Source organism: Rana temporaria, chromosome 2 (assembly GCF_905171775.1).
Source record: "Rana temporaria chromosome 2, aRanTem1.1, whole genome shotgun sequence".
NCBI classification, from domain to species: domain Eukaryota; kingdom Metazoa; phylum Chordata; class Amphibia; order Anura; family Ranidae; genus Rana; species Rana temporaria.
The window spans coordinates 306,761,260-306,777,574 of NC_053490.1; the positions used below are offsets into that span (position 1 = coordinate 306,761,260).

At 40.1% G+C, this 16,315-nt stretch overlaps 1 protein-coding gene across 2 annotated transcripts in view; it reads left to right on the forward strand.

Annotated features, from left to right (window-relative positions):
- The window catches only part of SH3D21 (SH3 domain containing 21), a 174,096-nt gene that overhangs the window by 132,719 nt on the left and 25,062 nt on the right, over positions 1 to 16,315 (forward strand). For both annotated transcript variants that reach the window (XM_040337339.1, XM_040337338.1), the window contains exons 10-12: positions 546 to 591; positions 1,806 to 1,886; positions 15,449 to 15,566. In XM_040337339.1, coding sequence (XP_040193273.1) covers positions 546 to 591; positions 1,806 to 1,886; positions 15,449 to 15,566 — 245 coding nt within the window. The remainder of the gene's footprint in view (positions 1 to 545; positions 592 to 1,805; positions 1,887 to 15,448; positions 15,567 to 16,315) is intronic.

Consider the following 16,315-nt stretch of genomic DNA (forward strand, 5'->3'; position numbering starts at 1 on the left):
GACCAGTTTTCTCGGCAGAATCCAGCAAGAAACTCGATGGGAGACGTATTCTGCCGAGAAAAACGGTCGTGTGTACACTTTTCTCCGAGAAACCCGTCGGGAAACTCGTTGAGCCAAAAAGAGAGCATGTTCTCTATTTCCTCGACGGGCAATGGGATAATTTGGCTCGACGAGTTTTTTGACACCTGAACAAGTAACTCGACGGGGAAAACGATGTGTTTTTCGCCCGTCGAGTTTCTCGGTCGTGTGTATGCGGCCTGACATGTACTGTGAGCTATAAGGTCTTATATAGACAGGTGTGTGGCTTTCCTAATCAAGTCCAATCAGTATAATCAAACACTGTATATAGTTTGGTAATGCAGTCATGTTCTCTACCAACTCCATGTATTTATATATTTTTATTCAACACTTATAAAATCAGTATACCTAATCAGTGGACACAACTGGCTTTTATAGCTAAATCACATACAAACGCAAGATTATTTTGTCCATAATAATATATTCTAATAGTTGTCTTTTTCTTTTCTCCTGCTAAATACTTTTAGAAAGCGAACAAACCTCCTCAAAGAATAGCAACTGTGAAAAAAACAGGTTTGTATGATGATTTTTATTTCTATCAACTTGATTATATGGCCTAAGATTCAAGTCAGATATCAGGCATCCCCTTCAACAAAAATGTCATATTTGGTGAGATACTTACAATAGGAAATCACGTCTAAAGAGATGCAGAGCCCTGCAGGTTCAGCAGCTAATTCATATTTATGAAACTACTCCCATTGGAATCACTTTCCCACATGGATACAGACAAACACACAGGAGTTTCTTCAGAATAACAAGCTCCCGTTAGATTGGATGGAGAGCGTCTGTGAAGAGCAATCAAGTCTTGCCACAGATCCTCAATTGGATTCAGGTCTGGATCTTGGCTGGGCCATTCTAACATACGAATATGCTTTGATATAAACCATTGCATTGTAACTCTGGCTATATGTTTAGGGTCGTTGTCCTGCTGGAAGGTGAAATTCCACCTCAGACTCAAGTTGTTTGCAGACTCTAACAGATGTTCTTCTAAGGCCTCGTACACACGACCGAGGAACTCGACGGGCAAAACACATCGTTTTCCTCGGCGAGTTCCTTGTTAGGCTGTCGAAACTCGACAAGCCAATTTTCTCCATTCCCGTCAAGGAAATAGAGAACATGCTCTCTTTTTGGCTCGTCGAGTTTCTCGACAGTTTCCTCGATGAAAATGTACACACGACCGGTTTCCTCTGCAAAAAAAAATATCTCCCAGCAAGTTTCTTGCTGGTTTTTGCTGAGAAACTTGGTTGTGTGTACAAGGCCTAAGATTGCCCTGTATTTGGCTCCATCTATCTTCCCATCAACTCTGATCAGTTTCCCTGTCCCTGCTGAAGAAAAAATATACAATATTTTTTTTATATGTAGACAAGACTCATCACGCTTTGATGATACATAAGATATTATCAATGGAAACACATACCCTCTGAGCATTAGCTTCAGGCACTTTCAACCCACACAGGAAAGCAACTATGATTCTGAAGTGGTAATGTTCAGTAAAACATTCATAACTTCTACAGCGGTACAGGTGGAAGCTCCCACATGTGCAAGGAAGCAGCAGAATATTTTCAACATTTCTTGCCTCCTCTACTAGGTATATAGAGCTTTATTTATGGAGGGAGGAGGAAGCATTGTAGAATACATATTCATCTTTATAGCTTGTAAACTGCTAACTGCTAATTAGCCAGGTTTTACATACATGCCCAAATAACTTATTTCTGCTTTTTTTTTAGTGGCTAAAAAAGATCCACCCAACATGGACCTAAAGTCACCTGTAAACAGGCCACTGTCTCCTCCTGAAACAGCACAGAAAGGTAACGCAAACTTCTGACATTATGGATGCTATTTGTTTTTTTTTTTTTTTTTTTTTGGGGGTGGGGTTCTAAAACTGGCCTTATACTAGTAAAAATACATTTTTAGTATTTTTGTTCAATTTTCCAATGCTTAGTGATCAAATCAATTTGATATTCCTTTTCAAGAGTAGTGATGAGAAAATTAAAAGGTGCAGGATAGAAACTTAAACAAACAAATTTCTAACTGTGAACAATGTTCTTGTAGAGGAAGATTTGTACGTATTATGATGTGCATGTTCTAGGGCCTAGAATCTAGGCAATGGCCATTTAAGTAGCAAGTCTGGACAACAATTTAAGGTCCTTTGAACAAAATTAGTGGACTCACCTGTGGCAGAATTTCCGCAAGAACGTTCTAACGAAATACTTCAGTTGTGCTTATACATGCACTTTTAATCTTGCTGCAGACTTATTCATTGTATGTTAAGGCAAATATAAAAAGTATCATGGACAGTACTCACTTGTCATCGTCCACAATAAATAATTGTTCTAAAGTTAGAATGTAAACCATATATATTCTAAAAAAATTGATCATATAATTACCCAAATATACAGAGAATATTTGTGCAATGCAAACAGGATAAAAAAACACTGCGTTTTACAAAAAATCTAGGGTTTCGCTAATTATTTACTCTGCAGAGTAGTAAAAAGTATATAATAATGCATTATAAAGTATGTGAGCTTCATAAAAAAAATGCAGAGATTACAGTTTTTAAAATTTCACTCCATGGGCTGTTGAATTAACTGAACTAATTGATGACAATATGTTGCTAGCGCAGCACATGTAATATCAGCCGTCTTTTAGTCATTAACAGTCGTACAGAAGAAAAAAATACTTAAATGCTTAAACATTTTGGCACTGTTCTTAGTTTTAATAGCAGTGTAAAATTCTTGAATGTGGCCAGTAAACATGTAAATTATTGTTTGCAATTCTTTTATATTTCTTTGCTTCTAGAAGTAGAGCTCATTGTGATATTTTTTTGTGAGCGCAGACCTGGTTACACATCTAGCAATATCTAATTACCAAAAATAGCCATTAAGGCATATCTATTTTTATATTTTAGATATTTTCAATTAAAAGTCCTTAGATGTGGTGGCTGCATTCATTTCATTTTTTCAGGTCAAGGGCATGTAAATTGCACAGGTGTCAACAGGGCCTTAACCTCCTGGGCGGTGTTCCCGAGTCTGACTCGGGGTGAGATTTTTGGGCTACGATCGGTAACCCCGAGTCAGACTCGGGCTCGCCTCGCTGTAATTTTTTTTTCTCAAAATTGTCGCTCTTTTTTTGTTTATATCGCAAAAAATAAGAACTGCAGAGGTGAACAAATACCACCAAAAGAAAGCTCTATTTGTGGGGGAAAAGGGGCATAAATTGTGTTTGGATACAACCACACATGACTGCGCAATTGTCAGTTAAATAGACGCAGTGCAGTATAGCAAAAAATGGCCTGGTCATTAAGGGGGAAAAACATATGGAGCCACCAAACCAAGCTCAAGTAATCTGCAATATTTTACATGTTTGGTTTTGGGTTTAGATACACTTAAAGGGTTGTAAAGGAAAAACATTTTTTTTCATAATAAGCATCCTTTACCTGCAGACATTCCTCTTTTCACTTCCTCATTGTTAGTTTTTGCTCAGAAGTTGCTCTATTTCTTCTCTGTTCTGTCCACTTCCTGCTTGTCTGATTGTTACTCACCACCGTGAAGGGAGGCTTTACTGCGGTGGTGAGTAACGTGCTCGCCCCCTCCTGGGAACTACATCTATGCGGCAGGACACTCTCTTTGTGTTAGAGACTTCAAGGAGGTGTAAATTACTGGGCGTGCCGCAATGCATACTGGGAAATGTAGTTCTTACATGAACGAGCGCCGCAAACCAGGAAGTGAAAAGAGAGAACAGAAACTAGAACGCCGGAGGTGATATGGATGAAGGAATTTAATAGAATCATTACACTATTCTGTTCTACCTTGCAGACATTCATTTTAGGCAAAAAAATGTTTTCCTTTACAACTCCTTTAACTTTCTTGGCCACCTTCTATTGCACCAGTCTAGTCAGTACTTGGTTGTTGCCCTCTCCAAATCACAAGTAGGCATTATCTGCTCTTTCAACACAAAGTCCATTGTTCAAAGGCCATTGCCAACGATGAAATCCCTAGGGCTATCCTGACTTTATAGACACAGGGAGTAAAGGCAAAAACACTGTGTACTTTGCAAGTGCAGTTGCGCTCATTTTCCCCAGATCTAAGTGCATGTGGTGAAGCTTCACTTTGTAAGGAATACAAAATCAATTGCAAGGAAAGTAAAAAAAACAGCATTGTTGCTAATCTGAATGATGGAAATCAGCAGAACTTCACCACATTTACTAAACTCTGGTGTAAATGATTGCAACTGCACTTGCAAAGTGCACAGTCTATTTATCTTTAGCAAAGCAACCCCAGTAAGTCACTCACCTCCTTCTCATCTGAGAAAACTTGTACACTATATGAATATAGGCCCTGGTATTATTTGAAATTTGCTGATCACTGCACCATCATTTTGCTCCAATGTACTTCTTTCTTAAACCGTATCTGTAGGTTAGCAGTTTCAGCAACGGTTTTGAGCCCGCCTGTCTGCATGGCTTCTTTGGTTGCACTTAATAGGGTGCTATTTCCTGGCTTGGTTCTCAGAAACCACCAGCAACTCACATTTTCAATTTCTAGTCATTGATCTTTATGTTAAATAACCATCTTTTATTACAATATTTATAATTCACACACTTTGCCTCAAAAACATGAACCTGAGCTGGAAAGTATGGATAAAGGGTAAAAAAAAGGAAGGTTTTGAACTCATTAGCCTTGTGTTCATGTACAATAAAACTGACAGAGAGTCTTTTAAAACATGTTTTTGTTACTTTGTAAATCCAATGTTGTGTATTTCATCAATTTGTACTGTAGATTTTGCATGACACAACATATCACTTCTGATACAGTCTAAGGAACAAAATATTAATATAAATTTACAATAATTCATACTATTAATTCATGATCATTCCCCTATATACATACACCTAATGATAATGAACACATTATCCATCCCACAATATCCCAACTATCAACACCTACAATAAGTTATAAATACATATACAGTATCTCACAAAATACATTTTTGGAAATATTTTTATGTGACAACACTGAAGAAATTGCACGTTGCTACAATGTAGAGTAGTGAGTGTACAGCTTGTATAACAGTGTAAATTTGCTGTCCATCTCAAAATAACACACAGCCATTGATGTCTAAACCAAATTGGGCCCAAAGTGTCAGTATTTTGTGTGGCCACCATTATTTTCCAGCACTGCCTTAACCCTCTTGAGCATGAAGTTCACTAGAGCTTTACAGGTTACCACTGGAGTCCTCTTCCGCTCCCCCATGATGACATCACAGAGCTGGTGGATGTTAGAGACCTTGCGCTTCTCCACCTTCCATTTGAGGATGCCTCACAGATGCTCAATAGGGTTTAGGTCTGGAGACATGCTTGGCCAGTCCATCAGTTTTGCCCTCAGCTTCTTTAGCAAAGCAGGGGTCATCTTGGAATTTTTTTTTTTTTTATCATTTTGGAATACTGCCCTGTGGCTCAGTCTCTGAAGGGAGGGGATCATGTTTTGCTTCAGTATGTCACAGTACATGTTGGCATTCATGGTTCCCTCAATGAACTGTAGCTCCCCAGTGCTGGAAGCACTCATGCAGCCCCAAACCAGGACACTCCCACCACAATGCTTGACTGTAGGCAAGACACATTTGTCTTTGTACTCATCACCTGGGTGCCGCCACAAACACTTGACACCGTCTGAACCAAATAAGTTTATCTTGGTCTCATCAGATCACAGGACATGGTTCCAGTAATCCATGTCCTTAGTCTACTTGTCTTCAGAAAAATGTTTGTGGGCTTTCTTGTGCATCATCTTTAGAAGAGGCTTCCTTCTGGGACGACAGCCATTCAGACCAATTTGATGCAGTGTGCGGCGTATGGTTTAAGCACTGACAGGCTGCCCTCCACCCCTTCAACCTCTGCAGCATTGCTGGCAGCACTCATACATCTATTTCCCAAAGACAACCTTTGGATATGACACTGAGCACGTACACTCAACTTCTTTGGTCAACCATTGTGAGGCCTGCTCTGAGTGGAAACTGCCCTGTTAAACCGCTGTATGGTCTTGGCCACCATGCTGCAGCTCAGTTTCAGAAACTTCTTATTGCCTAGGCCATCTTTATGTAGAGCAGCAGATCTTTAGAGAGTTCTTTGCCCACGAGGTGCCATGTTGACCTTCCAGTGACCAGTATGAGAGTGAGAGCGATAACACCAAATTTAACACACCTGCTCCCCATTCACATCTAAGACCTTGTAACAAGGTGTGTTGAGTTATTTTGAGTGGACAGCAAATTTACACTGTTATACAAGCTGTATACTCACTACTTTACATTGTAGCAAAGTGTAATTTCTTCAGTGTTATCACATGAAAAGATATTATAAAATATTTACAAAAATGTGAGGCGTGTACTCACTTTTGTAAAATACTGTGTATATATTAGGGTTGTCCCGATACCGATACTAGTATCGGTACCGATACTAGTATCGATATTGGGACCGATACTAGTATCGGTATCGGGACCGATACTGAGCATTTGCGCGAGTATTAGTGCTCCCGATGCTTCGCCGATACTTTTTTTTTTCTTCACCCGGGCCGAGTATGGGCAGCTAGCAGGCGGAGGACAGACTAAAAGGGGTGGAGAGCGGGCTGAGAGGGGGTGGCTAGCAGACGGAGGGCGGACTGAAAGGGGCGTAGAGTGGGCGGCTAGCAGGCGGAGAGCGGACTGAGTGGGCGGAGAGGGGGCGGCTAGCAGGCAGAGAGCTGACTGAGTGGGCGGAGAGGGGGCGGCTAGCAGGCGGAGAGCTGACTGAGGAGGTGGAGAGCAGAGCAGTCCTCCGGTATGTAAAACATACCACTACATACAACTAATGGAGGAGAGCTGCTCCCCCTGTCTAGTTTATCAGTGCTCGGGGAACATAACAGCTTTCATTTAAATAGCTGTGTGTTCCCCACCGCGCGTCATCATATATAGCCCCTCCCCCTTGTCCGGGGACTTTGATAGACAGATTACCGTCCCAGGATTGGACAGGTGATCTGTCTATCAAAGTGCCCGGACAAGGGGGAGGGGCTATATGTGACGCTCGGCGGGGAACACACAGCTATTCAAATGAAAGATGAAAGTTGTTATGTATTTTCCCTGAGTGCTGATGAACTAGACGGGGGGGGGGGGGGAGCAGCTATTTTCTTGCAGTAAATCAGTGTAGATGTGCCATAACTCATCCATCAGGGTTCATTGGGGCAAATGATTTTCAAAGCAGATGCAGTGTCAGTCAGAATCCTTCATGCCCTGTAAGACCAGATCCTGACTAAGCTGTCATTCGCTGTGCAACTTTCCATACTGGATTGGACTATTTTTCATTTAAATCAATGTTCACATGTGTCAACAGGAGGGTTTTTACAAAGGGATTGAGTGCTAATCCAATTGATTGTAATTCTCTGATGATTTATGCCAGGAGAAGCACAAATGAATGTGATTGTGGGGAAAAGGCTGGTGCAAACTGAGCAACAAAAATCAAATTTTTGGTAAAATACTCCCAATAGGAAATCACGTCTAAAGGGGATGCAGGCCCAGCAGCTTTCCTCTTTAGTGCCCTGCAGGTGCTGTGCATTTGGGGACACATGGCTGCATTTGGGGACCCATGGACACATTTAAAAAAAAGTATCGGTAATCGGTATCGGCGAGTACATGAAAAAAAGTATCGGTCCTAAAAAAGTGGTATCGGTACCTAGTATATATATATATATATATATATATCTATATAGTTATATCTATAGATATAGCTATATATATATATATATATATATATATATATATATTGACTTTCAAAGAATTCATATACACATCCACCATGTAATAACTCAAGTCCGTTCATGTGAAAAAATATTAAAGTTGATATATTTTTATTCCACCACCAGACAAAATGGTGTTCATTTACTCAAACTGGAGATGGCAAAATATGGTGCAGTTGTGCATAATAGCCAATCAGCTTCCAGGTTTTGTTTTCTAATGAAAGGTTAATTGAAGAAGTTGAAGTTAGAAGCTGATTGGCTACCATGCAGGACTGCACCAGAGTTTTGACTCCACAGTTTTAGTAAATCGACCCCTATGTGTCCAAAAATCTTATACTATCACTTCGTGGCTCACATCCTAAGGTTATATTAACGTGGGCATTTTGCCACAATGTGAATGGCAGGAATTTCTGCTGCTGTGATTGACAGGTGTAAGCGGCTAGCTGTGGTCGCTAAACCTGTACACTTCAATGAAAGGTTGTCGGCGGTTGCAGCTATTTGTGGCTGTTCATACAGCTAGGGATAAATTGCTGCCATCGCTGCTGGACCCACTTTGTGCATTCATGTCTATGGGCAGCTGAACACAGCTCCGTGACATCTCAGGCACCAGAAATATACTTTCTAAGATGTGAATGAGGGACACCTGTTAGAAAAAGTATGTAGGGATAGGACACATCCCCCTTAACCTCCCTGGCGGTATGATTATTTCAGATTTTAGGTGCTGAAAGCGGTACCATTATTTTGCATGGAAATTTGGCGTTTTATATTGTAGGCCTGCAATTCTTAGGAATAACTCACTTAAATATGTCCAAACAAGAGTCTAGTCGACATCTCGGGTATGATAAAGTTTGAAAAACAAAATCATAAATGATAATATAATAAATAACTATAAATAATTATAACACATAATAATATAATTATAATAAAAATTATTCAATAATGTAATCAAATCAAAAACACTGAAATTTGCTCAGTTGCAGAATTGTCGCTGTCATTACTTTTATTTTTATGATAAATTTCCCCACAAATCGCTATAGCTTAATTCTGCAAGTGATTATAATTTATTATCGCTGTTTTCTAGCTGCTCTAAAACCAGTTTTGACATAAAGGGACACTTTTTGGTTGCTATGGACAATCTACAGTTTGCAGGCAGAAAGAACCGTTTTTATTATACAAAAGTACATGTAGGACACTGGGCAGACCACTAGGGACAAAGGGGGTGTGTTTTTTTTTTACATACAGTACAGCACGTAATGTGTTTATTCACTTTTTTGAATTTGGTGCCGTTCTCCGCCCCTGTGCGTCGTAACGTCGCAGGGAACGGAGATCGGCGGCACACAGGGACACTATGTGAATCGAGCGAGGACGCCGCTTGCTCACACAACGGTGAGGCATCGCAGGATCCAGGGACAAGGTAAGTAACTTTGCCTGTGGATGTTGCAAGGCGATCTTGAGTTTGGCTCGGGGATACCACTTTTGGTAATGAAATCTTACCCCGAGCCAGACTCGGGAATACCGCCAGGGGGGTTAAAGGAGAATTGTACAAAAAAATGATTGGTTAAATCTACAAGCACATTTTATTACCACTACTATTCCTTAATATTTTTTTTTTACAAATGCAGCAATTTAGAAATGGGATAAAAGGTTTAGCACTGTAATCAATTTTGATAGATAAGTAGTGCATTTAATATACAACTATATAGATCAGACAAGAATCAGGGACAGATGAGGAAGAAAGAGGGACAGAAAGGACTTTTTTCTGAATGAGGGACAGTCCCTCGAAATCAGGGACAGTTATGCTAATGGCCCATGTGCATGAAGCCAAATATTGTATTTATTTTTAGTATATATTTGTTTTATTTAATGGTTTGTGCATGTGTTTTCTACAAGGCTGTGCTGCAGTTATGATATCTAAAATCTGCTATTCTGTAGTCTTTGATGGTTACTGTAACTCTTTATGTAAAAATCATTACATTACAATCATTCGTTTTGTAACAGTGACAAATCAGTTTTTATCATTTGTTAGAATTGGTCACTTGCTTGTGATTGTGGTTAGAGTGTAAAAATTATTAGAGGCATTACAAGGAAGTTCCCTGTGAGAGCTGAGATATTATTCTTTTTTCTTCTATGATTTCAGATATTAAGAGTTGTGTTTTTTACAGTCTAGGTAAAATTGAATATTAAAGTTTAATTGCATACAAGCTTGCCATACACTAGTAGATTTTTGTACAAACATTCATATGAAAATTCTCATTCTCAATGATTTGATTCAAGATTGAAAGTGTTTCAGAAAATGTTTGCATTTGCGTTTTGAACATTCGCTTTTTGGAATAAATGGACTTTCCTGAACAAAAAACACATTCACCGGCCATACAAGGATTTATTTGACTTTATTAAATCAATCCTATAGTGTTCCTCATGTCCAGTGCCAAGCAAGAGAGGAGAGTGTGGGCAGACACACAGAGGCACGCCTCCAACTCTGCAGCCCTATAGCTCTCATTGGCCCTCTTATGACTCATTATCCCTTCCTGGCAAAATCTCATCACAGTGAGAGAGATCTGTGCATGATGTCATAAGCCTAGGCTTTTTACCCGATAAGAAACAGGAAGTGGGCTGGACAAGAAACAGGAAGTGGGCAATATAAGGTATTTTTTGTTTGTTTTTTTTAGATTCAGTATTTTTTTTATCTCTTTCCAAAGCAGTACAAATTATACATTTACACATACATTTTATCCAGATACATTATCTTACATATGACATTCACCCTCAAAACAAAAAAACACAATTTTTTTTCCTCTTTTACCGCAGCTCTCCCCACTTCCCCCCCCCCCCCCCCATCCTCTCCTGATATTATCCCTCTCCCCTATTGGCATATCTTAGGTTTCGTGATCCAAACTTCTACCCAGCCTTTCCAGATAATCAAAATTTTCTTGACTCCCTCTATGTATATACCGTATTTTCCGGCGTATAAGACGACCTTTTGGGCTTAAAAACTTGCCTCAAAACTCGGGGGTCGTCTTATACGCAGGTACCTGTCTCTGGGATCCATTATTCAAAAGCCACGCCTCCTCCTTGTGGTGTTCCGTGATAGGCGGAACACTTGGTTTCCCAGCAGAGCCTCTGTTTGGTGTTCCGCCTATCAAGGATGTCTTCTCATCCTCGGCTTGGGACAAGAGGACCTCCGTGATAGGCGGAACACAGGCACCTATTACGGAACAGCACAAGGAGAAGGCACGGCTTTTAACCTGCCTGGCGGTGTTCCCGAGTCTGACTCGGGGTTAGATTTTCCTGCTGCGAGCGGTAACCCCGAGTCAGACTCGGGCTTGCCTCGCTAGATCCACAGGCAAAGTTACTTACCTTGTCCCTGGATCCAGCGATGCCACCCCGCTGTGTGAGCGAGCGGGACCTCGCTCGATTCACACAGTGCCTCCGTGTGACGCCGATCTCCGTTCCCTGCGACGTTACGATGCACGGGGACGGAGAACGGCGCCAAATTCAAAAAAGTAAACAAACACCTTACATACAGTATACTGTAATCTTATAGATTACAGTACTGTATGTAAAAAAAACACACCCCCCCTTGTCCCTAGTGGTCTGTCCTGTGTCATGCATGTCATTTTATATAATAAAAACGTTTCTTTCTCCCTGCAAACTGTAGATTGTCCATAGCAACCAAAAGTGTCCCTTTATGTCAAAAATAGTTTTAGATCAGCTAAAAAACTGCGATAATAAATTATAATCACTTGCAGAATTGTGCGATAGCGATTTGTGGGGAAATTCGTCATACAAAAAAAAAAAATTATGACAGCAACAATTCTGCAACTGAGAAAATTTCAGTGATTTTGATTTGATTACATTATTGAATAATTTTTATTATAATTATATTATTATTTGTTATAATTATTTATAATTATTTATTATATTATAATTTATAATTTTGTTTTTAAAAAAATGTCATACCCGGGATGCCTATTAGAATCTTGTTTGGTCAGATTTAAGTGAGTTATTTCTAAAAATTACAGGCCTACAATGTAAAACGCCAAATTTCCTTGCAAATAATGGTACCGCTTTCAGCATGTTTTTTCTGACAGAATCATACCGCCAGGGAGGTTAAATAATGGACGCCCGCAGTAAAGGACTAAGGTATGGCTCAGTGAGGCATGTTGACGGCACAATGAGGCATGTTGATGGCACAGTAAGGCATGTAATGGCACAGTGAGGCATGTTGATGGCACAGTGAGGCATGTTGATGGCACAGTGAGGCATGTTGATGGCACAGTGAGGCATGTAATGGCACAGTGAGGCATGTAATGGGCACAGTGAGATTTAAAAAAGCTGAATAAAGCCGGTTCCTGTCAGCGTTTTTTCCTGTCAGCGGTTGTTACGGCTACCCCTCAGCTTCCAGACAGACTAGTAGGAAGGGAGTCGTCTTATATGACGAGTATATCCCAAAACCATAATTTTAGCTGGAAAATTAGGGGGGCTTCTTATACGCCCAGTCGTCTTATATGCCAGCAAATACGGTAGATACATTTCTCCTTTATTATGGTTTATTTTATTTGTATTTTCCGCAGTATAAGGTATTTACTGGCAGAAAAAAAAAATGTTTTACTATTCAAACAAGAGCAAAAGATTTAATAGATGGAAAGATGAAAAAATGACTAAAGGTCTGCTTTAAGTTCAGGGAACTCTGGTCTAGGGTATCTATATTGCACTACTATAGAGTCCATTTTAGTTGCTGTTTTACAAAGTATAATGATTCTGAACATGTATTATATGTAATTATATAACCTTACCCGTTCTTGGCAAGCCCCGTCTGATGATATTCAGTCTACAGCACAGCCTGGATTTTTGTATATCTTTTTTGTCCTCACATTTTGTATAATGTTTTATAAACCTTTGTTAAATCTTCAGAATGCCTATCATGATTCTCCTTGTCCTTGGGCTTCAGTAAATGCTGGTTAGGAACAAGCATACAGAAGTTTTGACTTTTTTTGATCTGTATTCTTTTCCTGAGTGCGTGATTTGGAAAGTATTGAAGCAAGAAAGTCAGTGTGGCAACCAGGCAAACTAGTTGAAGGTCAACGATGGAAGCGCCATATTTTTATCATGGCACATGCATTTTGAGAGAAGTTGTGACAGCTGATTTAAAGCAGTCCTGTTTGCAAAAAAGAAAAACATTATAGCCCCACGCAAATAGGACATAACTTTTATATATTATTTTCTGATCAGTGATTAGGGACCCCATTTACAAAAAAATGACATAACATCTTCATGAAGGGCAAACCAAATACATGATGTGATGAAAAGAACTGCAGTTATTATCTGAGGTTTCGAAGAAATTACTAACAGGAAGTCAGCATGGTAGAGAGTGACTCTAGGTGATTGCTCACGTACACAACAGTTATGAGTTGAGTCATTGACGTGTTTTGTGAAATATGCACAGATAATCGGTGAGATGAGCAGTAGTTCAAGGTAACTTGAGAGAAACACGAAGGCTGCCATTACTGATATTCTACTGAAAATACTAGTTGTCTGGCTGCCAGTTAGCATTTTCAATAGGAGGATAACAATGGCTACCAAATATTTTTCTTGTGGCCGACCTTGCTTTAGTACAAAATTGCATTTTTGCGTAATTGCATTTTTTTTTGAGAATTTGAGAGATACAAAAATGTCAATGCTGACAACAATAAAGTCAAACCAAAACTACATGAATTTTTCAATTACATTTTTTTGTGCTGAAAATGCCCCCTCGGCTTATGCTCGAGTCACCTTTTTGCACCTGATCTCCCGGACCGGCCGGCCGTAGGTCCCCTGGACCCCAAACTTGGCACGCATGTAGCCCCACTCTACAAGTGTGCAAAGTTTGTTGTCCGGGGGACCACCGGCCTGGGAGCACCGATTTTTCAAAGCCGGGCACCCCTTCCATAGACTCCCAAGTTAAACGGTCATTTCTCCGGTGATTTTGGGGACCCGGTACCGGCCGGTCGTAGGTCCCCTGGACCCGGAACCCGGACCATTTCTCCTCTAAAAATGTGCAAAGTTTGTTGTCTGGGGGGCCCTACGGCTGGGAAGTACTGATTTTTCAAAGCCGGGTACCCTTTCCATAGACTCCCATGTTAAACGTCAGTCTAGTCATCGACACAGTGAGGCATGGGCATAGTGAGGCATGGGCACAGTGAGGCATGGGCACAGTGAGGCATGGGCACAGTGAGGCATGGGCACAGTGAGGCATGGACACAGTGAGGCATGGACACAGTGAGGCATGCGCATGGACACAGTGAGGCAAAGTGAGGCATGCAGATGGACACCCTAGACTTATAGCCGAGTCAATAAGTTTTCCCATTTTTATGTGGTAAAATTAGGTGCCTCGGCTTATATTCGGGTCGGCTTATACTCGATTATATACGGTATATCTTTTTTGTCCTTACCTTTTGTGCTCACATTTTGTTACATCCGAAAAGACACTGTAAAAAGTATTGTGGATGAATAAAAAAACAGCCCATACCATCCAGATATAAGGCTACAATTGCTTTTATTTAGGAGGTTCTTTGGATTTGGTTGCTATTGGTTACTGCACTTTTATTTTAAAACTTCAGTCGGACTTGGATTGATTCAATATTTGGCACATCATTTTATACAATTTATCAAAAAAATGTTGATTAGCAGAGAATTTGGCTATGATTGAGGATATATACATTTGCATAGATTAGACCTTGTTGCTATGTTTTAACCCTTTGTTTGTTTATAAGGGCTCATGCTCACGAACGCAAATGCAGGCGTATGGCCGCACAGCATAAAATTCGGCTGTATTTTATGCACCTTGGAGCCTCAGCTGGGTTTGATTTTCTGTCCTTACTACTGTTTTACAAAATACGCAATAAATAGGTGCTTACGATTACACGCGCGTTGCAGTATTTTCCATGACACTCCATACTCACGGTAGGGGAAATATTTCCATGCATGTGTAATAGTGAGCACATGTGTTAACATGAGATTACAGGAGCGCTGTGTATTTTGTATTACAGTAATATGTGCAGAAATACACAGCAGCTGGGACTCCCTGACACTGTAAAAACAGGTGTATTTTAACCAACACACTCATACCCCTGCATTTAGGTTTGTGTGCATGAGCCCTTACAGGTTCAATGATGTCAGGTAGTATAGCTTTCATTATAGTGTCAGCTCTGCAACCACGAGGGCTGCTGCTCTCATACACAGAAGATCTAATGTCCTCTCCCCTTGTCTGTTCACATAACGCGTTGTATTTGGTTCATAGGATGCAATGCTTTCTGTGAATGGATAAAGGGAGAGGAGGGGGGTTGATAAACAACAGTATGGGTTCAGTGTATGAGAGCTGCAACTCTAATAGTCGCACCACCTGAAGTATAGCAAGAGCTATATGGTTTCAAAACTATCTGGTTTTGATGAAACTGTAAATTATAAAAGAATGACCATGATCCTAAAAGGTGACATAACGTTCATTGGGTTAAATATTTGTTAAATAGCACTTTTGAATAAAAAAATTGTCCTGTTCTAAACAGTATAATCTCCTGAAATTTTCATATGGAGAAATTCTGCTGTGTTGATAATGTAATGTCCATCTCTTTTAGAGCCAAAAGAGACCAAAGCAGAGCCAACCAGTAAAGTGACCCATCAACCTGCAAGGAAGCCAGCACCTCCTCCGCCAGTGCCAGTCAAGAGCAAACCTAATGCCAGTCATGCCAGCAAGTAAGATGGGCTTTATATGTCAGCAGTAGTAATGAGTACAATTCCACCCAAAACTTTTATTTTTTGCTTGTTTTGGATAAAGTAACCTACATCAGGTTCGGTGGAACTGTTGAGAAGATTTCACCTCACTTCCTGTGAGTGTGCTTTGACCGGGTTTAAAAGTGAGGGGTCAGCTCCAACATTATACACATTTAGAGTAAAAATGCTGATGGACCTTTTGGATTGTTTTGAAGTGTTAAACCACTGTTGTGCCATTGACAGAGAGATTTACCATCACTTCCTGTCCAGGCAACAATGTTGTCACCGGGATAAGTAGTAAAGGCCTCAAAATAGGTCATAACATTTTTAGCTTGATAGGGTTTCTTGCATTTCTCTATTCTATACTAAACCAAATTAAAGTTTTGTCGAATTATACTTTAACAATATTTATGACTGTAAGATGCAGTTTTGCACAAATTAGGAAGAGTTCAGGGGTAAGTTTTATTTTGTGGCAGTGCTATTTTAGAGCAGCTGATAGGGCATTTATAAATGATGCTGCCTAATGCCGCATACACACCATCACTTTATGTGATGGAAAAAAACGACATTTTCTGTGAAGTAAAAAACGAAGTTTTTGAAACTTAAATTTTCAAAGACGAAGTTGCCTACACACCATCGTTTTTTCACAATGCTCTAGCAAAGCGAGGTAACGTTCACCACGTTTTTCCATTGAAGCTCCCTTCATAACTAGCTTCTGGGCATGCGTGGGT